Source organism: Durio zibethinus, chromosome 4 (genome assembly GCF_047325235.1).
Source record: "Durio zibethinus cultivar Kanyao isolate XHJ-2024 chromosome 4, ASM4732523v1, whole genome shotgun sequence".
In the NCBI taxonomy this organism is placed as follows: Eukaryota; Viridiplantae; Streptophyta; class Magnoliopsida; order Malvales; family Malvaceae; genus Durio; species Durio zibethinus.
Window position 1 is genome coordinate 33,577,644 of NC_143165.1, and position 26,913 is coordinate 33,604,556.

Here is a 26,913-nt window from a genome sequence, read left to right on the forward strand (position 1 = left end):
TAATATTATTAATTAAAATACTGATGTGATAAATATTAATTAATAAATGTATCATGATATTATTGATTTTTTTGGTGACCTTAATTTGTCGTTGCCAAAATTAATGCGTGAGGCAAAATTTTTGATGAAAACAAAATTTAGATAGCTAAATGTGATTTTTTTTAACGCACAAAATAATAAAAAAATGATATAATTTAAAGACTAAATCATATATTAAATATTTTCTTTAGGAAATGCAAATTGAACAGTTAAAACAGATTAAGATAATGTTAAACTCATGATTAAGATAATACATTCGTTTTTTATAAAATGATTAATGTTATATTTAAAAATTTTAATAATAAACAAACCTAAGATAACTACTTCCGTCTTTTTGACTTTTTCTTAGATTCCCTAATAATGTAAAAATATATATATAAATAAAAAACCTTTGACAACTAGTGATGATTTTTTAATGTATCAAATCCATATAGATATACTACTTATTATTTATATACTAATGATGTAACTAAAAAAAATCTTTAAATTTAATTTAATCGATTAACGTAATTTTTATTAAAAAATAACATTTAATAAATTTAAATTTTTAAATAACTTCATTTTAATTTTATGTGAAAAAATAAAGCAACTACCTTGTGAAATTTTTATGTGAAATTTAATAGTGAGAGGGAATATCAAATCCTAGACCCATAATTGATAGTAAACCTAATTTAATAGTTAATATTTAATCCATAGATGGATTGTTCATGAACCCTAACCAAAAAAAAAAAAAAAAAAAAAACAAATCTCAAAATTCCAAATGATGAGTTTGACAAACAAATAAAGCCTACTAACACACTATGATAAGACATAGAGAATGCATATCTGTGTATCTAACATGAGTGAGCTCAAAAGCACTTTGAGAAGTGACATAACACTTTCATGCGTTATTTTAATGGCAAATGCTATATATAAATATTGGAAAGCAGTCCCTTTGATGGATAGAAAAAGAGTAGTTATCATTGGATTCAATAGTGAGGAAAGCCTTTCAAGTTTTCTCCTCCACCTACCAATAACAACGACATCATTCTGACTCTAAATCTAAATCTTTTCATGTTTGTACATTGGCTAATCATCATATTTTGCCTGTAATGGCTACTTGTTGCCTATATTTTTTTGTTGTTTCTATTTTTTTTTATATATTTAAAATTATCAAATTTTAAATTTTAATAATTAAAATTAAAAATTTAACATTTTCCTAATCGATTATACAACTGTTATGCAAGTGTTAACTTATTGTATATAATTTATATAAAGAAACAAACTTTTTCATGTACTAAAATTATGTTTGGATGGGCAGGTGAGGATTTATTAGAAAAAAATCCAATTGAGGAAAGATAGCTTGAGGATTTTTTAAAATTTTTTTATCTGATTAAAAAAATTACGATTTTATATATTTTTTAAATACATATTGAGTTTAATACATTAAACTGAAATATATAATTTTTGGGTTAATGGCTGCGATGAGAAATAAACGGAAGTCCAAGTAATTAGTAACCGTATGAATCGTTCACAAATTCCAACGGCTAGTTACAGTGGTTTTTTGTCCACTGTAAATAGTAATTACGACTCGCGTAAACAGAAGCAGTAAAAACAAAAATTAATTAAAGGTTAATTAAAATCGCAAAAGATTAAAAAAAGAAGAAAAGAAAAAGAAAAAACCAAGCAAAACAATGAGAAAGAAATGATTATAAAAAATTTCACAGAGCAGAGAGAGAAAATGAAAATGAAAACGAAAATGAAAGCTTGCTCCGGAGGAAAGAAGCAAATCTGAAAAACAGCCAACAAAAAGGAGAAAAAGAAAAGAAAAGAAAAGAAGAAAGCCGAAGTTAGTTATTTTACTCTCTTCGAAATTCCAGTTTCTCTCATTTTTCGGAGGAGAGAAAAATGCGAGACAATTCGAGGTGTCTCGGTTCGAAACCGATCGGTCTCTGCTTTATGTCACCGATCTGAGTCTTGTAACTCTCATTTTTCTCAAAGAAGAATAAGGCATTAAATGCTATTAGATCCTGGTGTCTCATGCAACACTCGTCGCATTGTAATTGGCATTTAAGCTCAGTATTTTTTTCTCTTCCAATTTGAGATCTCAATCGCAATCAAAACGAGCTTCGTTTTTTCCTCTGGAGGATATTTTTTGACTTAGGATTCCTTGGTAAGTCAAAGGAACTTCACGTGCACTTTTTAAAAGTGGTTAATTAATTTCCGCACTCTAATTTTGAGCAACGGTGGAGAGGCTTAGCTTAGCGGTTACTGGTGGTTGAAAATTTTGAGCTTTGATTTAGGGTTTTGTTCATTGAAGGTATTTCCACTGTTAAATTGATGGAAATCTAGGTTTCGGAAGTTGTGTTCGTTATGAGCATCTCAATTTGGTGGTTGTTGTTCAGTTATTGGTAGCTCTTCTTTTGGAATGTACGGCCATTTCAGTTATTCTCAAAATTTTGACTATTTATAAAGATTTTCTATCAATTATTTTATTTTAGAAAGAGGCTTTGTGCCTTTGTTTAATGTTATTTGGAAGTTGACTGCATTAGTTCGTTGGAAACACGAAAAGGCAACAAATTTGGAGTAAGTTATGGGTCAGGATGGCTGCTTAATTTCTAGATAAGTTGGGGGATTGAGGTGATTGTTGCTGGAAGAGTAGATTAGGGCAGCAGAGATGCCTCCTTCTCCAGCGTTGAGATACTCTCCAGGAAGGGAGATGAGAGGGGAAAACCACAAACGGGGGCGTAGTCTCGAGAGCGGTTTGATTGTAAGAGAAAAGGATGATGACCTCGCTTTGTTCAATGAAATGCAGTCCAAAGAAAGGAAGAATTTCCTGCTTCAGTCTTCGGATGACTTTGAAGACTCATTTTGTAATTTTCTGCTTTGACTTTTCATTTCAGTTATTTTGTGTTTATTTGCCCGTAAATTTAGGAATGTAGATTAGCGTCTGCAGACTAACAATACTGTTTGTTTCCTTTGGTTTTTAATTATTGTTTGCAGCGGCAAAACTGAAGCATTTTTCAGATTTCAAGCTTGGAATCTCCATTCCTGTTCGAGGAGAGACTAATGAACTCCTTAATGCAGATGGGGAGAAAAATGACTATGAATGGTAAAGTCATGGTTCCTCTTCAAGATTTTCAAACTTTTTGTTTCTAGAACTGTAACACGACAAACTTTTTTGTTGGGAACTAAGCCGAAATAGTAACATAATCTTCTTGTAAATTGGTGCTGCCCATGTTCAGTGTAGATTGGAAAAGTCATTGTCGATTGCCTAAGCAAGCAATTTTTATTATATGATCATTTTATTTCATTCATCTCATTTATCATGCTATTGAGTTGTTATTTCTACTTGTCCAAGTTTTTGGTTCTGAGAGAGTGTTTGTCTTGGTGATTTTGAAGGCTATTAACTCCACCTGACACCCCTCTTTTTCCTTCATTGGACGATGAGCCACCACCAGTTAATGTTGCTCGCAGGGGTAGACCTCAAAGTCAACCCATTTCCATATCAAGATCATCCCCAGTAGGTTATCGTGCCCCTCTTATGGAATGAAACTATGTGTATAAACATAACTATGTTCATTAATATTCCTTCTAGGTTTCCTATTGAAACTCATAGATTACTCTTTCAAAATCCCTGCCCCATATCCTAATGCATCAATATGCAGATGGACAACAGTCACAGAAGCAGTAGGGTCAGTGCAAGTCCAAATCGTTTAAGCCCGTCACCTCGGTCTGGGAATAGCACATTCCATTCTAGGGGAAGGTCATTTTCAGCACCTCAGCACAGTCCAATACGGCCAGCTACTCCAACTCAGAGACCATCTCCTCCCCCCAGTAAAAGTTCCACACCTGCTCGAAGGTCTTCTACACCTACTCCTCGAAGGACAAGTGCAGGCTCCAGTGGGACTGTGGCCATGTCAGCGGTAAGGGGAACTTCTCCTATAAGGACAAGTAGGGGAAACTCTGCATCACCAAAAATAAAGGCATGGCAGTCAAATATCCCGGGTTTCTCCTTAGAGGCACCCCCTAATCTTCGTACTTCTCTGGCTGATCGACCAGCATTGTATGTAAGGGGTTCCTCACCTGCATCTAGAATTGGCAGGGACTCAAGATTTGGCAGGCAATCAATGTCCCCGACTGCCTCTAGAAGTGCCAGTTTATCACACAGTCATGGTAGAGACCAATTTAGTTCATACAGTAAAGGCTCTGTAGCATCATCTCATGATGATGACATAGACTCCTTACAATCTATTCCTCTTGGTGGATCAAGCCATTCAGTCTCAAGGAGGCTTGGTCCATTTCCAAATAACAAGGCTCGGACCTTTAACAAGAAATCAGCTAGAATGTTCTCACCAAGTTCTGCTCCTAAACAATCCTTTGACTCTCCTCGTCGTCAAATGGTATTTTATTACTTTTCTTTAGGTCAACATGCTTTGGTTATGGCAGTTTGGATCCTTATATAATATTAAAATATAAGTAGTTAATTTGTTTGCTCTAACAATTGCTTTGTATTATGAACCTCCCCTTCAGTGTCTGCTATTAGTTTATTTAATTCCATTCTGACTGCCATCCAGAAAAGGAAATTTAAGAAAAAGCAAGGTGTTTCTCCTCCAATCCTTTTTGTTAATACATTATTGATGTGGTCGGTGTTATTAATGGAAGAAGAGATATTAAAGGTCAACATAAGTACTTAACTGTCTTTTCATTCCATTGGAATGTAGTGTTAGTCTCTCAGAAGAATATTCTCAAATTCCCATGTAATGCTTGAATACAATGCTATATCTATAGGTGGCAACTGCAATGGTATAATTTCAAATGATGTGTTTGATATGCTTATTGTTAAAATCTGATATGACTGAAGTTTTTGGTTGGATAACTATTGAAAAATCAATGTTTAATATTAATTTGGCATATCTAAAAGGGGAAAGAAATTCAAACTGTAGAACTTCCTGTTTAATTTAGTGAATTCATTCTACAAATCACATTTTATATTTACATAAACTTTTGATCAATAAGCATTCTTTTGATGTTCTTTAATGTGTCAAAGCAAAAAGAAAAAGGAAATTTTAGTGCATTCTGGATAGTCTATCTTTACTAATAAGCAAAAAGAAATTAAAGTGAGTTGTGGCAAAATCCATGTAGTGTCTTGTTCTCTACTTCTCACACGTGTACTTGCTCTCATTTGGAAGTTTTCATGCATAATTAATGCAAATAAAAGTGCATTGTCATCAACATACTTCGTATAGTTTATTATAATCAACATTTTGATACAGGATCATCGGAAGAGTCCTCCAAATATGTTCAGACCTCTATTATCTAGTGTTCCAAGTACCACTTTCTATGCTAGGAAGGGAAGTTCTGCATATTGTTCTTTGATGTCAAGGAACTCATCTGTTACCACCAGCAGTAATGCAAGTTCTGATCAAGGTACAAGTGCTGTGCTTGATACTGAAGGGAGTGACCACCAACATGATGATATGGCAAGTGAATCCAGAAAGGTACCTTGTGCCAATGTTCAAAAAGAAGTTTTTGCCTTTGATAAAATGGATGTATTAAACCAGGATGCTAGCTCTGAAAGACGTGATGGCTTGCTTAATATTCTTGTTGAAGATGCTGATAGAGACTCTGCAATTCAATGTGACCCTCACCACTCTGAGGAGTTAAGTTACCATGGTCTTGAAGTGGAAATGAGTTCAACTTCTGATGCTCTATGTGACAGGGGTGATCTTTCAGAAGTTGATAGTTTTGAAAATACAAAAGTTTGTTCTAAATGTGGTTGCAGGTTTCGTGTTATTGAGCAGGTTGAAGAAGAAATCAGTCTTTGCACAGATTGCAGTAGGCAACATGATATTCTTGCTGGTGATATTTCTGATCTGACAATGGTAACTGCAGAGAACTCCCCAGGGTTGTGCATGCAAATTTCTGAAGGTAAACCATTTCATGAATTGGAAACCTTGGTTCCTCCATCTGATTCATTGTTGCAAGTTTCTGATGCAGTTGAACCACGCATTTCCTGGCATGAAGAAAATATTAAGCAAAGTGAAAATTTCTCTCCAGAAAATTCTCTGGGAAGCTCTCTGGCAGAGGGAGGTGAGCAGAAGCTCGGTTACCAGCAAGAGATGGACCAACCAACCATTTGTTATTCCCTACCTGATAGGGACACTGGAGCTCAGCAGTTGCAGTACTCTGATGAACTTTCTGGCTTGAAGGTGTTCTCTGAAGTTGCGGGCATTTCAGTGCTGTTGAAGAAGTCAAGCAGCAGCAAGGGTCCTTTTGTTCTAGGTAGGACCTTTGCTACCATACCTTATGAAGATCTGTCTTATGCAAGAGTTAGTTCTAACAGTTTCAGAAATTCTGTTGGACATGGCAGTATCTCTGCATCATCCTCTGTTGATTTTAGCTCATCTAGACAGACAGATACACGTGTGCAACGGCAGTTAAGTGGTAAAAAATATGAGTTGGAGAATTACAGATATGACATGAATGTGAAGGCTCAAAGCTTTGCTTTGTCATTGTCTCGAAGTTCAAGCAATAATTACCAAGCTTTAAGTCTTGCAACAAGCACAAATGAAGAAAATTTTGAGGGTTCTGTTGGCAGTCTGAAATTTGATGAAGAAGAGGAAATAGCTGTAGTTTCTCAAGCCAAAGTGGTAGCTTCAGAAAATTCAGTGGATTCATCATTCACTGATGCTGCCATTTCCAAAAAAGATGGTATTGCGTGGAATGAAATCAGTGGAACAATTGATACTTCAACATCAGAACTGTTAGAGGACAATTCAGCAGCAACATTTCCTCCCTCTGAAGACTGTGTGGCATATAAAAATGGAGATGACTTACCAAGTAATGCCAGGATTGTCTCTGGTGTTGAATCATTAGCTATCACTCTAGATCCTTCTCTTGAAGAACATAGAATGCTGAGTGCTAGTCCTGATGAAGTAGATGCTGCTAAGGCTGCTGGCCACATCTCTTTGGCTGCAATCTCAGAAATAGAAATTGAGAATTCCTGTCAGAGTTCATGTGGTTCAAATCTTGATGGCTTGTCTCCAAACTCTGAGAGAAACAAGAAGGGATCCATGGACGTGTCAGTTGCCATTCCTTCAGATGTGGATACTACAGGTTCTGGTCAGGAGCATTACGCATCAGATCATGCGGATGGCATTTCAGGTATGTTAATTATTTCATTGAGGCTTGTCATCTACTTAGGGCTTTCAACTTTCCTTGAAGTAAACTTTCACTTCCATTCATGGGAATTTTTTTGGTTTGTCAATTACCATTTTGTTAAACAATGTATGGTACAGCTATGTTTAATCCTTCAATAACTATCCATGCAACTTATTTTAAAAGTTAGCAATATCTATTTGTTCTTCACTTATTGTTGCTTTCTTGTAGTTTTATTGATAAGAGTAGTAAATAGCAACAATAAGAGCTATAAATTTATCACTTTTCCTTTTCTCTTACCAGTTTATGTGTGAATGCATCAAAAATATCAAAATATAAAGGTTTAATACTACTTTGTGTGTTGTGATATCAGAAAAGTGAAGATGAAATTTGACGGAATTGGAATGAAATCAATGGCCTTTTTACTCTTCTTTTTCTTTTGGGGCAAGGTCCAAATTTGTCACTTTACTTAGGGTGATAGATCAAATTTATCATCATTTTTGAACAGGTGTAATTTGGAGCAGCCAATTGCTTACCAATTTTTGGAAAGCTGTGGATAAATCCATTACTGTTCTTATAATAGATGTGAGGATAGCCTGTTTCCAAGCCCTGTTTGTTTCGGATGGAGGTTTTTCGGCTTCAATAAGAGATGTGAAGTTGGGAGCATTTTAAGTTTAGTTTACGACCAAAGTATATGTTACCATTTCATGATCTTGGGAGAAATTACTTATATGGCAGTTACCACTAATAATATTTTGTAAATGAAGGTTACCATTATTCACTAAATCATTTTTATCATCATATACTTGTCTTGGTATCATGTTAGATCTTCTTGCCACCATGTTATTATTGTCGTCAGTGTGTGCACTGCCAAACTAGTAAAAAAAATTTATTTACAATTATTTTAATTCTTGTCATACTTATAGAATAAAATGGACTTGACCACCGTGTTTAGAGTTAAAAATGATATGATCGAGTTTGTAGATTGCATAACTATTATATTTTCTTTTTCTTGATGCTGATGACTTTTAAATATGTAGTAGTGCTTACAGCCTCACGGTATATGATTCTTTGTTAAAGTTTGATTCTGATGAGTGGCAGACAGGCGGTGAGATTTTGTTTAGTGTCTGATAACCTTTATGCTTTTTAACAGAGGAGTCAACTGTCTTGGTAGAATGTCGTGGAGGAAGTAAGGCTAGAAGCCTGACACTTGAAGAAGCGACCGAGACAATACTTTTCTGCAGTTCCATTGTCCATGATCTTTCGTACCAGGCTGCAACCATAGCCATTGAAAAGGAAACTTCAGTGCCATTGGAAGGTTCCAGGCCAACAGTGACGATCTTGGGGAAATCCACTTCTGACAGGAAGGACCTACGGGGGAGGACTATTGGTAGACGGACTTCAAAATCTCATAAAGTCAGGCAGAGGCGGGTAGAAACCGATGTAAAATCTCCATCTACCAAGACTGAAAATGATGAGAATGCTGATGAATCTTCAATTCGCAATGTTGGTCTTCCTAATAAGATGGACAGTATGAAGCCACCGAAGCTAGAATCCAAGTGCAACTGCTCAATAATGTGAGATTAAGTCTTTCATTCAGACCGAACACGCAGTACTCCACCAGCTGGTTTGTATTTGAATAGTTTTGTGTTTGAAAGGCTGTTTGAATTTGTTGGCAATTGGTTTTCTTTGGTTGGAAAATTGATTGTAAGAAGCACCACCTGATGTTGGTGACATAATTGTAAAGTTGTTTATTATTTTTTCTTCTAGGTTGATATTAGTGAAAGGCAGTGGGGGGTGGGGGAGGGGGGGATCGTGTTTTTGCTCCATCGCCAAGTTCTTGTTTGTTATTCCTGTTTGTATCGGGTCCTACCTTGGGGAATTAAGACCCTCTCCCTCATTCATATTCATTATTATGATTATTGAAAATATAGCTCGATTTGGATGGCTTTTCCTCCCGGCCAACGGGCTTCTATGCTTTGTAGGCTCCAAATATTTTAGGGTTTAATTTAGTATTTTTTGAAAATATCTTCTGTATTTAAAACCTATTTTTGACAATGTTAAACAAGAAAAGAATGTACTTTTTTAATCTAAATGTTTGGTTTTTAAGTTTAAATTAAAAATTTTTATGAGGTATTTTTGCAGTAAAAATATATGTTTGGTACGGTAAATTAGCAAATTACTATATTATTTTTATATTATAATATTTTAGCATTTTATATATTTTTTTAATTATTTTAATTACTGACAATATTTTTTCACAGTAATATAAATACTTAAAATTTTAGTCACACTTTTATTACTACTTTTTTTTTAAATTAAAAAATTTCAATCATAATAACAATATTAAACCAACTCTTAAAAAATTCAAAAAATTTAACGGTGAATTTGAACTGTATTAATGGTAACAAACTTATTGAAAGGGGGAAAAAAATAAAAACTTGTTTTTTCTTTTCAGATTTTGCAATTAGTAAATGGGGGCAAAAGTGTAATTTCAGGTTGAGTGATTAAATATCCACGTGAGAGGTTTTATTTGCACCCAAAAACTATTCAATGCATCCGAAAAGTCTTTATTACAAATTTAGGTTTTAATAAAATTACTTAAATATTTATAAATTAATTACGTTTTAATCTCCCTCCCATAAACGTATTGGGTCCTTCTTTTTTATTCTTTCTCAGATTTTTCCTTCTTCATTAGTCCCTTTTTCTTGTTTCTTCTTCATCCTTTTTTTCTTTTTCTCCTCTCCAAAAACGTGTTTGGTGCTTTCACTTTTTTTTCTTCCCACTAAAAACTCAATTTTTTTATCAAAATTTACAACTAAAATTTTTGAAAATTTATTTTCAAAAATTCTTAAAAACTTTCTAATATTTATTTTCAAAAACTTTAAATTTTTATAAGTTTTTAAAAATGTTCGAATATTTATTTTTGAAAATCTTTAAAATTTTTTAAAAATATATTTTTGAAAATTTTAAATCATATTTAAATATTTTAACATGAAATTTTATGAAATTAAACACAAAACAAATAAAAAAACAACAAAAACCAATGATTTATCTCTAATTTTATGTTTTTTTAATTTCAAATGGATAATTTTTTTTTGGAATTTAATTTAATTAGGGCTTAAAATCAATTAAGAAAAGAGAGAAGAGATAGGATATGAGAAAAAGAGAGATGTAATATTTGAATTTTTGGTAATTTATGCTTTGAGTGTGAATTGTATTAAGTGAAAAATAAAACATTAAAAATAAGAGACGTGTTGGATAATTATTGGAGTGCAAATAACAATACTCTAGTCATCCCCTCCCCATACGAATAATAAAGTAAGAAAAAAAAAAAATTTTGGCCGACGAGAATTTGGGTCAGCTGCGTAAGGCATTTGGCACTGGTAGGGTCGTCCAAGGGTTAATCTCTTCCTCATTAAGGTAAGTATTTCTAGCTAGTGAGAATTGATTGGTTTTTAAGAAGGAATTAATTTATATTAATGTAAAATTTATTAATTGATTTTAATAAATTTAGAAGATGCGATTAATTTATTTTAATTTTTTAATAAAATAAATGATTAAAAATAAAATTAAAAAACTTTAATGTTCTTATTTTTTTAATATATATATATATATATATATTTTTTTTTTTTTTGCGAATCGCGATCGCATATCCAAAGAATAAAACACAACGTTTCGGTTTAAAAAGAGTTATCTGCTAGCTATCCCACGATTCCGAAGGCTTTATTTCTACCCACTCTTGAATTATTTTTATCCGTTTCTCTCTCTCTCTAAACAGCGATCGCCGACTTTTACCCTTGTGTCCGTGTTTTCTTTCCGTCTTAATCGGTAAGCTCTCGCCACTCTCAGTTCTCTTTACTTTCTTAATTTCGTCTTGAGATTGAGAAATTCCATGCATCGCTCAATTTTTCACCAATATTTCTAGGGTTTATCCTCTTCGTCTTTTGCTTTAATTTCCACAATAATCCAATTATTTCCTCCTAAAATTGTCGAGCTACACAGTGCGAAATTCAAAGATCTGATACTTTCTTTTGTTTGGTTATTTTAACTGCTTTTATTGGTTAATTTCGTATTTATTACCCTAGAATTTGGGCTTTTATTTTTCTCAAAAATTGGAAAAAAATTGGGCTTTAACTTGGTTGTTTTCGAGGGTTCAGGGTTTTTAAGTAAACAATTTAGCGGGAATTTCTTGAATTGGGAATTAGGCTTTCGGATTTTTTAAATTTACACATGGCTGCTGGGAGGCATGGGGGTTATAGTGATTATGAGTTTAGAGACAGAGAGTCTGATTTTGAGGTGACAAGGCGGGAATTTGCTTCTTCTAAAGATTATGAGCCATCTAGGAATGGTAGCCATGATACTGAAAGGAGTCGAGTACCGGAAGCTAGGGATAGAGTTAGGGTTAGACAAAAGGATATTAAGGAGAGGGAAGTGGTAAATGGTGGGTATCGTTCCTCTTCAAGTAGAAGTGATTCTGGTGGCAGTAGTGGTGGCGGAGGTAATCATGGGCCTATTCGATGTGAGTTCTCTCATAGGGTGGTAGATAAGGAGCCTGGTGAGTTGTCTAGTGAGAGTGGGTCAGAAGATGCCATTGAGTCTGAGTCAATGGTTAAAGATAGTGAGGTTGCGAAGGTAATGGAGAATGGGATTCGTTCTCCTGTGGGAAGGAAGAGGAAGTTTTCACCTATAGTTTGGGATAGAGGCGACAAGGAGTTAAGTAATTATTCCAAAAGTAGGAATTCACCAGCAGTCACTGTCCCTCCAGCTCCACCAACACTGCCCGATGCTCACTTCAAGTCACCTAACATCATTCCTGGTGGGGCTGTACAGATATCTCCTGTTAGGGAAAGTAAAAGCCAGAAATCACAGTCTCCTTCACCAATTGCAGCTGCTGAAGCTGTTGGATACTCTACACTACAGTCTTCAGAGGATTTGGATTTGTCACCACCAAAAGATCAGGTTAATGATCAGGATTCTAGGCAGCTAGAAGATGAAGATTATGCACCATTTCGACATATATCTTCCTCAAGATGGGCAGCAGGTGATAGTTCTCCTGGTGATGAAGGTGAAATTTTAGAAGATGAGGAAATGCCTAAAAGGAGGAAAAAGTTGCCTCTTTCAGAATCATCCCATAACCGATTACGGAATAAGTCAGCAACTCCAGAGCTTGGGGAGCTTAAGAGGGAGGGGTCTGAGGGAATTAGAGCCAGATCATTTGAATCTGATGAACGAGGTGACCGTTCCAAGTCTGGAAGTGAGGATGATTACCATGATAATGATTCAGAGAAGGATGATTACATGGAGATTGACATTGAACGTGATAGAAATGACAGTAGTGTTAGCCAGTCTGATACAGATTCTGAGAATGAGAATGATTCACGTGGGACACCAGAACCTCCAGCTTATCCTTTAAGAAGTGTAAACATGCTTCAGGGATGTAGAAGCGTTGACGAATTCGAGAGACTAAATAAGATAGATGAAGGTACTTACGGTGTTGTATTTAGAGCTAGGGACAAGAAGACCGGGGAAATTGTGGCGTTGAAGAAGGTAAAGATGGAGAAAGAAAGGGAAGGATTTCCTCTGACCTCTCTGAGGGAAATAAACATTCTTCTTTCATTTCATCACCCATCGATTGTAGATGTTAAAGAAGTAGTTGTAGGGGGTAACCTTGATAGTATTTTTATGGTGATGGAATACATGGAACATGATTTGAAGGGGCTGATGGAGACAATGAAACAACCATTCAGCCAAAGTGAGGTTAAATGCCTGATGCTTCAACTGCTGGAGGGTGTCAAGTATCTTCATGATAACTGGGTTCTCCATCGAGATTTGAAGACATCTAATCTGCTTTTAAATAACCAAGGTGAACTGAAGATTTGTGATTTTGGGTTGGCTCGTCAATATGGAAGCCCATTAAAACCATATACTCATTTGGTTGTTACTCTTTGGTACAGGTGAGTTATGCATGCCATCAATTGCTTTCCTGAATGTCACGGTTAAAGTTTCTTATTTTCCATTGAAATAAATTATATGGGAGATTTTCTTCTCCCATTTTTTAATTTTCATTTTCTGTTTGTGATGCCATGTTTGGAAAATAATTCTGAATTCTGCATTTGGGTTGTCTACTGTTGAATACTGGCAGAAACATCCCTACGTAGTTAAATTTTCCTTTTTTTTTTTTATTCAATGTTGAATAGTAATACCTCTAAAACCTTGAGTTCATAGTTCCATGGAGAAGCCTTTGATGAAGTATGAGCATGACTTGATAAACTATGATTTGGACTTCTCTTTTTTTGGTTAATGAAAAGTGTAAATCCTATATGCTGTAGGGTTCTAGCCTGTTTTTACTGTTTGTAAGCTTTAGGATTAAGCCTTTTCTTTTCACTGTTAACTTGTCTTAAGTTTGCCTGATTAATTATCTGAGCATTTAAATTTTTTGGGATTCAAGTAGTTAAGACTTTTCATGCTGGTTTTGCAGGGCACCTGAACTTCTTTTGGGAGCAAGACAATATTCCACTGCAATTGACATGTGGTCTCTGGGTTGTATTATGGCTGAACTACTGTCGAAAGAACCACTTTTCAATGGGAAAACTGAATTTGATCAACTTGACAAGGTGAATTGAATTAGTTGGCCTCACATTTCATTAATCATTATCATTTGGCCTTGCTATTGCTGGAGCAGTTCAATCTTCCCATGGTGGTTAATGATCTTGGATTTGTTGTGCGGGTTTTAATGGTTGCAGATTTTCAAAACCCTCGGCACTCCAAATGAGACAATATGGCCCAGTTTTTCCACGTTGCCTGGAGTCAAGGTCAATTTTGTCAAGCATCAGTAAGTATTTGATCTTTTATAAATTGATTTTAGATTCAGTTGAGTGTAATATCAGGTCTTCTTATTTTTCCCACTGTTTTCCCAGGCTTCCAGCTTTGGGTGATTCTGGTCTGGCTTTCTGGCCTCCATTGGTGACAGTTCAGTAACACAGCATTTATTTTTGTTTGTATTAATTACTGATATTTTCCTTTCAGGTATAATCTGTTGCGCAAGAAATTTCCAGTGACATCATTCACTGGAACACCTGTTCTCTCTGATGCGGGATTTGACTTGTTGAATAAACTTCTTACTTATGATCCGGAGAAGGTAAATAACTTGGCTTGCATAAACATTTTGGTTACCTTGTCGTATATATGTGGATGATTTTTTGAGTCTTGTGGTGTCACCTTCAGCGTATAACAGCTGAAGCTGCTTTTAACCATGAGTGGTTTCGTGAAGTTCCTCTTCCCAAGACTAAAGCTTTCATGCCCACTTTCCCTGCCCAACATGCTCAAGACAGGTATTGAGCCACTGAAACAAGAAAACATCACAAGTTCTGTTTTATTTTAGTAAATTTGGGTTTTAATCTATTATTTAAGTTTTAAATAAGGTCTTTTGTTATCATGCTTAGGCGCATGAGAAAAATGTTGAAGAGTCCAGATCCTTTGGAAGAGCAACGTAGAAAGGAGTTGCAGCAAGGGCAATTGGGGACTGGTGGTTTGTTTGGCTGAGAGAAAGTTCATCCATCAGTGCCATTTGATCTTCATGTTTTAGATTTTCACATTATTGGTAGATGGCCATGATTGAGGTGAGAGACATGTATTCAACGGAAGTTGCAAACTTTGTTTGTCAGACGATCATTCTTGCTTTTTTTAACAGGCATTGATGATGATTTGGCTAGAGATATTGTTTGCCTCTTCCTGTGAACCAGATGTTTTGCAGGTTATTTTGTTTTCCAGCTTTGGTCATCATATAAAAATGCATCTGACAGCTTGCATCGCAAGGTGTGGCATATCAGCCTTTCTTCTTTTAGAAATCAGTTTCAGCTGAAATTGTGTAACATTTTTATTGGAACAATGATGTAAACATTCCCTTTATAGCTGGTTTTGAATATAAAAACAATATGGATTTCTTCCAACTATCAGTTCCATCCTTTTTAATATTGACATTGTGTTTGCAAGAGATGATTGGTGTGAAGTGGAGGGGACGTTCTTTGCTTTTCATTGATGAAGAAATTGACAGTAACCATTGTACATCAAAGGTAATTTATTAATCCAATAGCTATGGAATGCTTTATGGGGTTAGTTATATATTGTCCATCCATGAGGAATTGCCTCTGCAGTATGAAAATTGTGGTGCCAACTTACCTATTTTAGTGGGTTTTTTTTTTCTTTTTTTTTTCATTTCCTAATTTTATAGGGTAATTATTTGTAACTTTTTTGGAGATGCAGAGGAGAATTGCCAAGATCTAAAATTGCTTCTAGGACAACTGTTATGTATATGGTTTTGTAGGACTGTTTTTCTGAGTTGAAAAGAAAATTTGAAGAGTTGAGATATTGCAAATGATTCGTCTCTTCCCTATGGAGATGTTCGAGATTTGTTATTTTGTGGTTGTGTGCATTCATGGGGAAAAAGGGTATAAAACCCAATTTATTATTGTCAAATAGGGGAATTGGTTTCTTAACTGTTTTTCATAAATTCTTTATTTGTTTATTGATGGCATACCAGTTTAACAGTTTGTGACTGTTTGTCTGAAACTGTGGACAAGTTATCAGGGGAAGAAGGTATCCATCACTAATTAAGTCAAAGAACATATAGTTTATTTTATCTTCATTTTATCTGATCATACCAAAATGTAGAGCTTGTGCTTTTCCTTGGATGATCAATTTGACTAGTTTTGGTGCTTAAGTTGGCCTTAGTTTTTTTTTTTTTTTTTGTAAAAATATATGAATTTTGATTCTCATTTTGTTTTTCATACAGCCAACCTTAGAGTTATGGGATATGAGGCTTAGTTTGTTGTTGTTGTATATGAATTTTGATACCTATTCCCTCTAACCACGGCCACTGATGAAAGGGACTTAAATTAGAGAAGTAAATGAGTTGTTTTAAGCATGCTAATTTCTTTCAATTTAGGCTTTTGTAAATACTTGGAATTCACTAAGGTTGTTAATGAGTTTGGTTGAGTTGTATTATGTTTCTAATTTTAAACTTAAATGATTTTTAACCTTTAGTTAATTTTCTCTTATTTATTCTCAAGCCCTCTTTTTTTTACTCCATTGATTTAGTTTACCTGTTGAGTGTAAGTCAGCAATTGGAACATCTCCTGAAGACATCAAAGTTAACATATAATTTGCTGTTTCTATTTTTATCATGTTTCAATTATGGTCTAAGAGATTCAAGCTGTAATTAGCTCTGGAATCTTTTATGACATGTCTGCAAATGTCACTGCAGTCTCAAAGCAAGCAGGTTGAGGAGGTCACCTGCATATTGTGGATTTTATCTAACTTCCAATTAGTTGTTCCTTCAGGCTCTGTAGAGGTACCATACAAACTTTAGTCTGTTACAGTATCTTAAGATTAACTTTTTCACTTTAATAATATTTCTCTTCAGTTAACTTGTTCACTTCAATATTTCTATCTTTTCTGTTAACTTGTTCACTTCAATATCTCTATCTTTTCTGTTATACTAGCATTTTTCATCGTTTTATGTAATGGTATCGTTAAGATGCATTTGATTCTATGTAATTGTAATGAAAGGCATTATATAAGTGAATGAAGAAAGAATGAACTTTCTTAGCTTTCCTTAGAAGTTTGTCTTAACCTTATGGAACAGTCAGGTTAAAGTTGTTTCTTAGATATGTTCTCCTCTAACCTCCCATTCTCTATGTTCCTAATAGTTGGAATGTTAGATGTGACTGTATTGATTGCTAGATTTTCATTTAGTATTATCGTTGCTGTGGCTACCTTGGCTGTACTAGAAGTGTTTTCTTTTGAATGCCTTAATACTTAGAATACTTTAATTTCAAATTGATCTATGTGATAGTTTCTAGTATGGAATTTGAATGTTTAATTAGTGCATAAATAGGAGATTCTCTTGTGAACCCAAGTTTTCTAGATATATATATTCATAGAGTTTATACATTCTACTAAAATACTTTGTTGTAATTCATGAATGAGCAACAGTGATTAGTGCTGGGGGTGATTGATGTAGAAGAATTTGTGGGGGCAAATGGTATTGAGATTGTTCTAAATTAGTTGGTGTACAAAATTTTAGGAGGATGCTGAAGGATAAGAGGGAGAGTATTTCCAATTAGCTTAGGGCAATTGAGAGTATTTCACTAGTCTCTCCCGAGAACTAACATCTGCCCTTGTTACCATTTTTTACTTCCACTAGCTGGTTTATTAAACAGAGTGCTCTTACTTGTACAAACCTAACAATTTATGAATGCATAATTTATGTTTATTGGCATATTTCAGGATCATGTATAATGGAGACAATAGCCTTTAATAACTATTTTATCTGTTTCATATGACGGTACTGGTCACTGGCAACGCGTGGTTGCCGCTTTAAGTAACGTTCTTGGATGAAAAAAATTCTACCAACCAATAATTGTAATTTACTTTTGGGGTTATGAAATTCTTTTAAACATGGTTAATATATTCCTGTGCTTCTGATGCTGCATGGTGTAATAAATACATGTACATTAGTAATTTGCATATACCAAGTCTCTTGCTAACAGGATTTTACTATTTTTTTGGGCATCCATTTACTACATGTTCGCTTCAACCTTAGGACAAGTTTGCATTTAGGTAATTTAGGCTCTATTGTTTCATGTTATGAACTCCTTTCACATGTAATTGATGCCGTGTCATTCCATGAAAGTATGTTTTGGTAAATTGTGTTGTCCTCTTGAGACAAGGATGCTGCAGCATATGTTCTATCCTGTTTTGAGATATTGAATGTTAACTTGAGTTTGTCACTATTTTTGTTTATTGTATTCCTCCGCTAGTTGCATTTCTGTCTGCAGTTTTATTAAGAACTTCAGAGTGCACATCAATTCTTGTTCGTCTAAACAAATCAGAAAAACTTGATAGAAGCTCTACTTATTCTCCTCCCCCAACAGAACGATTGTGGAAATGAAAACTTGTGAAAACGCTCCCATGTTCGAGATAGAGGCTTTACACCATCGAATGCCAAAATAAAATAAAAAAATAATAAAAAAGGAGTTTTTGGCTAAAACCAATGCTGCCTTATCCTCAACATTAAAGACCCCAACTGATAGAAATCTGTTCTTAGAATTATATTTCGTGACATTGGTTGTAAAATTCTCCATCACAAAGGTTTACATATTTCGACCGATGGCTTTGACCCACATAATAATAATATATAAACTACTCGGATCTAATCCGGTGAAATCAAAATCTTAACAGTATAATGAATTAATGAAATTGAAGGTCAAGGAATGTGTCTTACTCAAAAAAAAAAAAAAAAACATTGTTATCACTTCTTTGTGAGAGATTTAATCGCAAATTTTAATAAGATATAACGTCCGCGAAACATTTGTTTATAATTAAAAATCGCTTATGAAAAACTTTATGTATTGCCTAATTTATTTGTTCTAGTTGAGATTTCTAACAAAAAAATTTTAATTGCATCTTTGTTTAATTCTTTATCTTTAGGGTTTATATTATTATGTGAAGAAAAGAAGTGGAGAGAAAGAGGCAATAATTATGTAAGAACTAGAATTTATTTCAATTGGTTTATATTATTATTTTTAAAAGATGAATATAAATTTAGAATTTAAATTTAATCTTATGTGTTTTTTTATTGTCCGTTGTGGTCTTCTTTATAAAAGAAAAAAAAGAGGGTAGAGTTTTTTAGAAATTTGGGAAGTTTTTGTTTGAGAATGTTTGAATAAAAAATCATATAATCTTATATACAAAAATTAATTAAAAATTTAAAATAAAAATAGAAGAATGTAAAAATGAATTTTTTAGGGGCATGACTCGTGAGGCAAATATGCCAAGATTTTGCTAAAAAAGTAAAGTCAAACTCTAACGGTATCCGACTGCATATGGATAATTTTTTTATGAATCCGTATGGACGGTCAGCTGCCGCTCTCCAATTGGAAATTAAAAATACATAAAATGATACATCATCTGGAAAAGCAAAAGCTTATAAAACAGTCCAAACTCCATCCTTGCATGTCTGCTCTCCGTTCCAATTTACGATGGCAAACTTCGTCGACATAAACTCCGGCCTTTGCTCCAAAACCATGACGTTCCACAGCCTTCGACCTCCCGTTTCACTTCCACCCGAATCCGCACCCCTTTCACTTACCGACTTCATCTTCTCTCTGCTCAACTCGTATCATCCCTCCCCCAACGCTGTCGCTCTCATCGACGCCACCACGCGTCAACGTATTCTCTACCCCGAACTTATCTCCCGTTTCGAAAACCTAGTCGCCTCTCTCCGCAATCACTTTGGCCTCTCCAAAGGCGACTGTGCTTTTGTCTTCTCCCCTAACAATATTTACACTCCCATTCTTTACTTGTCTCTCCTCTCTCTCGGCATCGTCATCTCTCCCGTCAACCCAGCTGCCACAATCCCCGAGATTCACCACCAAATCCGACTTTCGAAACCGGTAATCGCTTTTGCCTCGTCGAGTTCAGTTCATAAAATCCCTTCGCTTAAATATGGAGTCGTTACTATAGATTCGGTTGAATTCGAGTCGTTAATGGAATGTCAAAATGAGAAAAAGGAACAAGAAGGATTCAAAGTGAACCAATCAGATGTGGCCACGATTCTCTACTCTTCCGGCACAACCGGTCGGGTAAAAGGAGTTGCGTTGACTCACCGTAACTGGGCAACGAATATTGCCGGAGGAATGAGTCCGGGGAGGAAGTTCCCCATGGTTACTTTTTGTACGGTTCCGTTATTTCATGCGTATGGGTTAGCGGTCAGTTTGAGGACTGTGGCGTCGGGGGACTGCGTGGTGATAATGGGAGGAGGTGGGAAATTTGATGTGAGAAAAATGTACAGAGTCGTCGAGGAATATAGGGTCAGCCATTTGGCGCTGGCTCCACCTTTGGTTGTGACAATGGTGAGAGATGCTGATATAATGGATGGCTATGATTTGAGGTCGCTTGAAGTCATCATATGCGGAGGAGCTCACTTGAGTAAGAGTATGATCGAGAGGTTCAAAAAACGTCTGCCTAAAGTTCAGCTGGCGCAGGTAACACTTAATTAGAGTGCTAATCCATTAATATGATGAGCTTTGATGAATGAACTTCTTGCTTTTTGTGGATGAAGTCATATGGGCTAACTGAAACAACGGGGCGAGTGTTTGCCACCATGGAACCCGACGAAAGCCGAATAGAAGGTGCGACGGGGAAGCTTATGGCAAACTGTGAAGCCAAAGTTGTCGATCCTGATACTGGTTCTGCTTTGCCTCCTTCCAAGCCTGGAGAGCTTTGGGTTAGAGGAGCTAATGTAATGAAGGGTAATTACTACTTTCTCTATAATATATATATCTTGATTTAGGAGTATAATCAAGTGGAACGGTACACTGTCCGGCTCTAATTTGGCTTGACTCGAAAATTCAAAGCTCCAAATTCGATGTGAGCTTGACCAAACTTTTTTTTTTTTTCATGCTCGAATTTGGCTCATAATTTAATTTAATTGAGTCATTCGGACTTCATTAGGTACAGTAAAATTGTAAATATTAATATTAAATATTATATTTTATCATTTACTAAGTATTTGATTAGATTTGCGAATCTCTTCAGTCGTGTATTAATCTACTTGAGCTCAGTTCGACTCGCTATTCGAGTAACAATGAATGAGTCGAACCCAAAACTTGACTTAGTCTTGATTAACTTGCAAGAAATAAAGGAGAATCTGTTGTGGATTACTCTTTATACATTTTTGTTTGGAGATTCAGGCTACGTTGATGATGAAGAGGCTACTGCTGCGGTTTTGGATTCAGAGGGATGGTTAAGAACTGGTGATCTTTGCTATATCAACAATGATGGTTTCCTGTTTTTTGTGGATAGGATAAAGGAGTTGATCAAATACAAAGGCTACCAGGTTGGTTCCTGAGCTCTTCAATTCCAAAAAGCTTGATTCAATTTTCTGGTCTTCAATGTTCTTGCTTTGTCAATGGAACAGGTTGCCCCAGCTGAACTGGAGCATCTGCTTAATTCGCATCCAGATGTCGTCGAGGCTGCTGTTGTTCCGTATGTGACTTTAGTTATCATGCTTTCCACCAAACTTGACTCAGGGTTCCTTTGAATTTCACCGCTATGGTGCCGTGAAATTCAGCTCTAACTGCATCGTGGCCTGCATTTGGATAGCACCACGGTGCAGTTGCCCGTTACCTTTCAGTTTGTGACTGGAAGAGAAAGGGCTTGGTGAATAACTGACCCTAGATAAGACAATCGATTGTCTTAATGTAAAAGTAAAATAGAAAATTTCAGTCACTGTTGCATTTACATTCAAACATATATTCTCATCATTGATTTTAATTTCACTTTACAGTATTAAATTTTATCGCTATCATTATTTTTAATTTGATCGGAACTAATTTTGTCGGCAATTCAGATAAATCTTTTAACGTGCCAACATTTGATTTGACACTCCAAATTACTAACAGGTTTCCGGATGAGGAAGCGGGTCAGGTACCAGTGGCCTTTGTAGTAAGAAAATCAGGCAGCAACATTGATGAATCAACAATCAAGGATTTTGTTGCTCAACAGGTCTGAAATGAAGAACATCCTTTGCTTCTAATCAAACCACTTGTTTTTCATCATTTTTTTTCTTTTTACCATTCTCAAACATTTGATCTCAGGTTTCTCCATACAAGAGAATACGAAGAGTAACTTTCATTGATTCATTGCCAAAGAATGCCTCAGGTAAGGTGCTGAGGAAGGAGTTGATGATCAAATTATCAAGTCCTACCTCCAAGTTGTAGAATTCTGCCATTTTGTAAGTGCTAATGATAGAAAAATTGCTATATGTTGTTGACTTCTTGTTTATGTATTTTGTATAACTGAAAAATTTTTACATATAATTACAAATAATCAAAATAAATTTTGCAAATTTGCTCTTAAAATAATAGGAATATACAGAATATTTATACTATTTTTAATTTTTAGATGATGTAATTCTCCTTCGTTCTCTCATCATGAACCACATTTCATTGCTCTATCTGACTAATGAAAGAAAACGAAGGAAAGAAAATGAAGAGTTATCGCTAAATTTTGCTGCGTTAAACAAAGGAAGTGACTAATAAAAATTATAAAATAAAATAAAAAAAACTAGAAATAGCAACTATGGATGGTCGTCTCAGTCAGCTAAATGATGTGTTGAGATGTTGCCTTCAACAACCGTCACCATCTCTTGAGTTTCATCAAAGTCAATGGCAGAGCAGAGGTAAGTGAATTAGTTCATTGGGTTACTTTGTTGGCATTTTTTACTTTCAAATAACAGAGAAGATTAATGCAGTTTATATATATATATATATATATATATATATATATATATATAATATGAATTTTCAGTTAATAAAATATGAATTTGCTTCAAAATGTTTTGTGGGGATAATTGCAATTTACAAGTTTGCTTCTGATTCTGAGCTCTGCACAAAGAAAATGGTGCACTAACGATAGCAGAAACATAAATAAAAGACACTTATTAAGGCCTTAATACACGCGCAATTCATCAGACAGGAATGCCTGCTTGTTTATAAGGCGGATATCCTTCTTGTTTCTTTTATTTATGGTTTCCTCTATTTGTTTCCCCTATTTTAGCAGAGAAATTGTTGAACATTTTCAACAATTTCTGTAGATGGTTGATTTGACCCAACTACTGGCAACTGAGATTTTTTCCAACGCTAATTCTGAACTCTTAATTTCAATGATATTCGATCGATGGCCCAAATATAAAAATAAATGAAACTGTATAAGCTCAACACAAGATGTGAATATTTGAACCATGATTGGTTAGGGAAGAATTTGGCCATTGCTACTTGGGCTTGCCTCGAGTGGAAGAGTAAGGCAAAGAGTTAAGAGTAAGTTCAAGTTCTATACTCTCATGTCCTATTAAAAAATAAATAAACCATTGGAACAATACCACTCATATTCTGTATCTACCAACTCTCTGTAATTTGTAGGAGCAGATGACTAAATGGTAAAACAATAAAGAATGTTAAACTATAAAGGCGTGGGGCGGTTTTGGCCCAAAAACTCAGTGAATAGGATAATTTGATCCCATAAAAAAACAACAAAATGGGGAACAAAATTCAGAAAGTAATCACTTTGAAAGAAGAACTGAGAAAATAAGGCCAATGACCATATATCAGAAAATTATCACGTCAGACTCTTACTACAAAATCTGTAGTAACTATTATTTTGTACCAAAAACACCTCTTTGGCTCACAAAACCAGCAGATGCTCAAAGTCTTGAAATGAAAACTGCTGATTTGCCGATCCGACAATGCATTGGATTAATTTGAGCAGGTTAACAAAAAATAAAAATTGGAGAGAGTGAAAGATGATGATCAGGTCATATGAGGAGAGAACCTTCTGAACCTCAGAGGTGACCTCTTTTGGGGGTTTCTCTGCAGGAAGATTGGCAAGAATACCTTTGCTACCATAATAATCAATAACCTGCTCGTCAAACAATAGGGATTTGTTTATAAAATCATCTTGAGAAAGGGAGAAAGGATGAAAAAAATCCTAAATACAACCCTAAAAAAGTGCAGAAAACCTGAAATTGAATAAAGGGGGCCCAAAGGCCATCTAAATCAGTAATTTACAAGATCATGATACTTGATGAGCTCAAATTTTGATTTTTTTTATCACAAATATAACACAAGATAGAAGCTCTAATTCTAGAATGCAGTTACTAATTGTCTATAAAAGGACAAAAAAAATCCCTAGAGAAATTGGAAAAGGTATGAGTTGGATAAAGTAAACAAAGACCATCTAAAATCAGTGACTTCAAAAAACCATTGATACCATATAACGTTAAGTCTTGAAACAAATTTGCTTCAGATAAAATACTTGGAAGCTCCACTATGAGAATTCAGTATGCAGGTAAATTATGAAAACTCTAGAACACCTAGGGCCTGAATACATGGACATACAGTAAAACAAAAATGATGAGCCACAGAAAAAGGTAAAATTGCAATGACTAAAGAGTCAATGAATTCCATTTTCCTTTGTCCAAAAAAAACATAAAGAGTGAATGAATTCTATCGTTATTCCACAAGGGAATAGAGCATACTGGTTCAGTCTGCCTATGAAAAGCGTCCAGCCTTGACTTGAGAACCGCTGGGGTATCATCTTTTCTTTGAATCAAAGGCTCTCCAGTGACCTTCAGTGAACGGTAAGAACAAGATGAGATAAAGGGTGCAAGCAACCAGAACCAGTGACTAGCAGTATATATAATATCACAAAGTTTGGACAAATATGGTGATCAAATATGAATATTCAAGTTGTAAAGTACACAGATCTATGCCATTGATTCCTAGGTCCAGTAGGTCCAGTAAAGTACACAGATCTATGCAATTGATTCCTAGGTCCAGAGGCTTTAGAAGGTCCAAAGTTTTCATCCCCCACCCCATTCTTAGAGAGTGCATTATCATATCTCAAAAGACAACCATAGAATCTGCATATTCATCTTAGATATGGGATAAAAATTCTCGGAATTTTTTAAAGAAATTATTTAAGAGATTGATCCCAAGATCTTAAGAGATTGATCCCAAGATCTTGCCCCAGTATGAAAGCAAATCAAAGGAGGTAAATTGCCTTGCATCAATCCCAATAGACTTAAGCAAGAATTTTGAGTGTATTCAAGAGAATGCATGTTATACTGTTTTTTTGCTTAATGAACTCAAAATTGTTTGCAGGACAGGCAAAAGTATAAGGACAAGATAAATGTGACAGTGAGTTGAGTCGAGGTTTCTAAAGTAATAGAGCTTGCAGATTCAATCAATGTCTATAATCATTTTATAATAGAAAAGATAAATCAAAAGGATATTAAAAAACACCTACATCATCAGAACCAGGAACTTTGGGAGGTGCAAATTTAGTATGGTAGGTTTGACCACTGGAAGGATGTATCCAATGACCGGTGATCCTCTCCTCCAATATAGAATCATCAATTGCAAAGCTCAACACCTTGTCAATCTTAGTTCCCTGCTTTTGAAGCATCTCATCAAGCTGTATCAAAGATAACAAACATGGTTAGAGACTGACAGAGTATCAAAGCCAGAACAAAATTAAAGAAAAAAAAAACAACAACAAAGGGAAATTACTATATGACATAAAAAGCAAAACCACCTTCTAAGCCTGAACCACAGTCCTTGGAAAACCATCTAAATAAAACCCTTTTGGCATGAGGGTTTCTTCATGGCTTCATCAATTATCCCAACCACCAAATCATCCGGGACAAGCTCCCCCTACATGAACAAAACGGATGGACTAATATTACAATCTGCAATTAGATGAACAGACAACAAGTCACAAGCCTATAGGAATTAGACAATGAGAAGAAAAAGGATTTACTTTATTCATAGCTTCTTTGGCCTTAATCCCAAGAGGTGTTTTGGCAGTGACTGCAGCTCTGAGCATATCGCCTGTGGCTAAATGGCACAAGCAGTAGTCATACTTAATCATGGGTGACTGTCTACCCTTTCCGGATCCAGGGGGACCTGCAGTTCATCAAATTTTGTCAGTTCAATCACCCAAAACACCTCCCCCTTCCAAAAAAAAAGTGCACTGATCTTTGCATATCATTTGGTATGTTTGTTCCATAGAAATCTAATTGTGGCTAAAGGGTCAACTCTAGTCCCTTTAAAAATTAACTAATTGGTAGTATTAAGCTAGAGAAGTGAAACTTCATAGCCTCGTACAAATTGAACACAAAAGAATACACAAAAAAAGGTTTGAACTGAACTACAGTCAGTAACTAAAGCCAGATCCAAAACAAACAATAAACGGGTCCAATAATCATAAATAGTAACACACATAAAATTCAGCTAAACATTACTAGAACCCCATAACAAAGTTCTATAAATACACATTTTTCAATAAGCCTACCACCAAAAAAAAAAAAATTAAACCTTCAAAACACTAAGAACAAAACTTTATAAAAAATAATAACACTAGAAAATAAAACAGCCCCAAGAAACGAACCAATGAGAATGAGGCGTTTGTCAGGCTTGGAGGAGCATTTGAAGCGACGAAGGAGTTCAGTCATTATATCAACGGAAGGAACATCCTCCAAAGCGACTGCAGAAGTCGCCATTTCTTTCTGAAAAAAAAATGTTAATTAAAGTAAGAAAAACCAAAGTGATGTATATGGAGAGAGATTTTATATGAAGGGGAGGGTAGGTGGAACCGTGTAAGGTGTCCTGTTTGTATCTTCAATTTTGGGTTAAGTGAAGTTAAGTGAGGTAGTGGTTGGTCTGGTGGGTTGGTATTGCTGGTGCTGAATGTTGATGTTGTTAGTTGCCTTCTTGGGCGTTGGAGCACTCTCTGTTTCTCCCTCCCAGTTCCCACTCTTTTTGTTTTGTTCGTTTTACCCTCTTTTCGTCCTTTGCCCCTGCCTTGCCCTCGCTTCGTTTGGGGACTTAAAGAGTACATTTTTGACAATTTTCTTTTTTTTAATCCGGAAATGTTTGAATCCAGCGCAGGCCGTTTAGCAGACAACCTCACGAAATATCAAAAAAATTAATCCTTCAAATAACAAAATTAATAAAATAATAATTATAAAATAATAATAAAATTAGAAATATAATACTAATAGCATTTTACATAGTTTAAAATTTTAATAATAATTATATATTAATTTAAAAAAATCTAATTATATATTTCATATTTTCATAATAATATAAATTATGATATATAATTTTC

At 35.0% G+C, this 26,913-nt stretch overlaps 3 protein-coding genes and 1 pseudogene across 19 annotated transcripts; 3 read left to right on the forward strand and 1 right to left on the reverse strand.

Annotated features, from left to right (window-relative positions):
- Positions 1 to 1,714: 1,714 nt before the first annotated feature.
- Positions 1,715 to 9,129, forward strand: LOC111288236 (uncharacterized). Of its 2 annotated transcripts, XM_022879038.2 has the most exons (7): positions 1,715 to 2,891; positions 3,022 to 3,130; positions 3,421 to 3,541; positions 3,687 to 4,421; positions 5,295 to 5,949; positions 6,019 to 7,185; positions 8,333 to 9,129. In XM_022879038.2, exons 1-7 carry the CDS (start codon positions 2,696 to 2,698, stop codon positions 8,758 to 8,760), a joined length of 3,411 nt encoding a protein of 1,136 aa, XP_022734773.2. In that variant the 5' UTR covers positions 1,715 to 2,695; the 3' UTR covers positions 8,761 to 9,129. The 2 variants fall into 2 exon arrangements, with proteins under 2 accessions (XP_022734773.2, XP_022734772.2); XM_022879037.2 differs by having other exon boundaries at positions 5,295 to 7,185.
- A 1,763-nt stretch (positions 9,130 to 10,892) lies between these two features.
- LOC111288408 (cyclin-dependent kinase G-2-like) lies at positions 10,893 to 18,468 on the forward strand. Of its 15 annotated transcripts, none has more exons than XM_089759978.1 (12): positions 10,893 to 11,010; positions 11,340 to 13,136; positions 13,661 to 13,796; positions 13,926 to 14,014; positions 14,100 to 14,122; positions 14,209 to 14,320; positions 14,407 to 14,513; positions 14,625 to 14,801; positions 14,873 to 14,997; positions 15,175 to 15,254; positions 16,445 to 16,531; positions 18,021 to 18,468. In XM_089759978.1, the coding sequence occupies exons 2-6, from the start codon at positions 11,413 to 11,415 to the stop codon at positions 14,238 to 14,240; spliced, it is 2,004 nt and encodes a 667-aa protein (XP_089616104.1). In that variant the 5' UTR covers positions 10,893 to 11,010; positions 11,340 to 11,412; the 3' UTR covers positions 14,241 to 14,320; positions 14,407 to 14,513; positions 14,625 to 14,801; positions 14,873 to 14,997; positions 15,175 to 15,254; positions 16,445 to 16,531; positions 18,021 to 18,468. The 15 variants fall into 15 exon arrangements, with proteins under 15 accessions (XP_089616104.1, XP_089616100.1, XP_089616099.1 ...); XM_089759974.1 differs by having other exon boundaries at positions 14,100 to 14,151; positions 18,021 to 18,188; XM_089759973.1 differs by lacking the exon at positions 18,021 to 18,468 and adding an exon at positions 17,176 to 17,461 and having other exon boundaries at positions 14,100 to 14,151.
- Positions 18,469 to 19,075: 607 nt separating this feature from the next.
- LOC111288411 (4-coumarate--CoA ligase-like 9) lies at positions 19,076 to 22,100 on the forward strand. The gene is made up of 6 exons (XM_022879293.2): positions 19,076 to 20,228; positions 20,306 to 20,495; positions 20,937 to 21,082; positions 21,164 to 21,231; positions 21,648 to 21,750; positions 21,843 to 22,100. The coding sequence occupies exons 1-6, from the start codon at positions 19,224 to 19,226 to the stop codon at positions 21,963 to 21,965; spliced, it is 1,635 nt and encodes a 544-aa protein (XP_022735028.2). The 5' UTR covers positions 19,076 to 19,223; the 3' UTR covers positions 21,966 to 22,100.
- A 1,223-nt stretch (positions 22,101 to 23,323) lies between these two features.
- Positions 23,324 to 26,906, reverse strand: LOC111287594 (adenylate kinase 4-like; annotated as a pseudogene). The gene is made up of 7 exons (XR_016341732.1): positions 26,399 to 26,906; positions 26,194 to 26,311; positions 25,564 to 25,709; positions 25,339 to 25,457; positions 25,051 to 25,218; positions 24,281 to 24,370; positions 23,324 to 23,661 (listed from the first exon to the last, which is right to left on the reverse strand). The product of XR_016341732.1 is annotated as an adenylate kinase 4-like (transcript).
- Between the last annotated feature and the right edge of the window lie 7 nt (positions 26,907 to 26,913).